Source organism: Amphimedon queenslandica, unplaced genomic scaffold (assembly GCF_000090795.2).
Source record: "Amphimedon queenslandica unplaced genomic scaffold, v1.1 AMPQUscaffold_12377, whole genome shotgun sequence".
Lineage (NCBI taxonomy): Eukaryota > Metazoa > Porifera > Demospongiae > Haplosclerida > Niphatidae > Amphimedon > Amphimedon queenslandica.
This window is the reverse complement of record NW_003547386.1, coordinates 1-2,444: the sequence shown is the minus strand read 5'-3', so window position 1 is coordinate 2,444 and position 2,444 is coordinate 1. Positions and strand designations below refer to the sequence as shown.

Sequence of the window (2,444 nt, the reverse complement as noted above, 5' to 3'; positions counted from 1 at the left end):
CAGGAGAGTGATCTACGTTATTTGATAGAGAACATATGGGCTGGTCAGAGTGCTGTGAGTGGTGAGAAAGATCTATTTGAGTTGATACTAGTTCGTTGGAATATCACTGAACACTGGAGCCCATGGAACTGTATATTATTGACAACTGATGAAGCTAGGGCTCATGTTAAACTGGATGACCCTGAAAAGGTAAAAATTAACAATATTTTTCTTTTTATTGTTTTATTCTTTGTTTTGTTTGACACAAAACCTAATTTTATTGCATTATTTCTCCATAGGCTTACAGTTCACAGTTTACAGAAAAGATAAGACAAAGGCACATATTAGCAAGGAATTATTTCACACAGATACCAGGAATGATGGAGGAAATGTCAACTAAAGTCAAAGAACTACCTCTACCTCGTCCTAAAGAAAGAATCATTGTAGTTAGGCAACACCCACAGGAACAACAACAGCAGCAATTAGCAGTAGACTCTAACCAAGATATGCATTACTTGTACATGTATCTAATATGACTACAGTTGTATAAGCAATACTGTTGTTTTTCTTTAATGTGACATGTGGGATGTTGTAATCAATGAATGTGTATTTGCATGCATGTTCATGTATGTCATGATAGTAACTTTTAAAATTAAATTATTTGTATAGCAGACTGCCTTTATAAATGATGTGTGTAACTTGATTATTGATTAGTTGAGGGAGCGACTGTGCAAATGTAGAATGTATCCAGTGTTGCTTACTATTGTCTTCTTGTTGAGTGTCAGTGAAGTTATTAGTCAATGTCCACCTACAGGCTCAGGTAAGACACTGGATGTGTATAATAACAACTGTATAGGTTTTTATAGGTATCTACCTGACCAGATCTTATGCAGGAACCTGCTATCCTAATGGATCATATTTTTGGGATACCACTGTCAATGCAATTACTGAAGCTATATCATGTGTGTTACCTGGTACTAATCTAACTACTGGTCAGTGGGTTAGAGTTGCTGATCCTGATGATCCTGTTGACTGTAACAGTAATAGTCCCAGTGATCCTTTTCGTTGTACTTCTGTCACTTCACCTAATGCCAATATCAGTCTTTATCTTGCTGGAGGACTACCAGCAGCTCAAGAAGGCTGGTACAAGTGTTGTCTACCCACTAATTGTTCAACTTCTGGTACTAAGACAATCTTTGCTAATATATTCAGTAAGAGGAGACTATAATCACTTACTGATGTAATAATTTTCATTTATAGGATATGCAGAGATAGAATCATTTACTGTTGCTGATCTTCCTTCTGATATGACAGTATATCCTCAGGAATACAAACTGAATTGTACTAAAATTGGACACAATCGCTATGGTATTAGCATTAACGTTGGTAATACTGCACTAACTAGTTACACTAATTGTGAAGATGGAGTTAATACTAATTGTCCTGGTACTGTGTTAATTAGTAGTACCAACACATTGAGATATACTGTTACTATCACATGGGATGGAATGACTGTCAGTAGTGGATCAATCAGTCAATCAACCACTGGAGATCAAATGTATCAGTGTGTACTGGATAATCCTAGTGCTGGTGATGATAGAACCCGTACTTTAACCATTAAAGGTATGTTGTATTGACCATTTGTCCAACAAGTATTATTCTTCAAAAAAATAGTACCAGCAACTGCTCCCTCTCTTACTGTGGTCAACAAGACAGCTACCACTATCACTGTCAATTGGGCTGCACTTGATTCATCTGATGCTAATGGATATGTAGTCACTATCACTAGTGACACAGACACTGTGCAGACAGTACAGGTGGAGGGAAGTAGTAATAATACAATCACACTGAATGGACTGAATATAGAAACAAATTATAGCATCACAGTCAGAGCCTATCAACAATTACTGGGGCCTGCTAGTGTTTTTACTCATTGTCAGAAAGAAGGTATACATTTTAATTTAAATTATCATAAATACCAGTATTGATTTAATGACTTTATAGGTGTTTATTTAGCATATAGTAGAAACTGTTACCCTAATGGATCATATTTTTGGGATATTACAGTTGATAAAGTTACTGAAGCTATATCATGTGTGTTACCTGGTACTAGTCTAACTACTGGTCAGTGGGTTAGAGTTGCTAATCCTGATGATCCTGTTGACTGTAACAGTAATAGTGCCAGTGATCCTTTTCGTTGTACTAATGTCACTTCACCTGCTACTATCAACCTTTATCTTGCTCATGGAAAACTATTTGCAGCTCAAGAAGGCTGGTACAAGTGTTGTCTACCCACTGATTGTTCAGATCCTAACACTAACATCATCTTTGCTAATATATTCAGTAAGAGGAGACTATAATCACTTACTGATGTAATAATTTTCATTTGTAGGATTTGCAGAGATAGAATCATTTACTGTTGCTGATCTTCCTTCTGATATGACAGTATATCCTCAGGAATACAA

General features: G+C 36.2%; 1 protein-coding gene across 1 annotated transcript in view; it reads left to right on the top strand.

Moving 5' to 3' along the window:
* LOC109587933 (IQ and ubiquitin-like domain-containing protein) overlaps window positions 1-496 on the top strand; it is a gene marked incomplete at its 3' end in the record, with an annotated part of 11,335 nt that extends 10,839 nt beyond the window's left edge. The window contains exon 7 of the mRNA XM_020004141.1: window positions 348-496. Within this exon, the coding sequence (XP_019859700.1) occupies window positions 348-496 (149 nt within the window). The remainder of the gene's footprint in view (window positions 1-347) is intronic.
* Window positions 497-2,444: the final 1,948 nt, after the last annotated feature.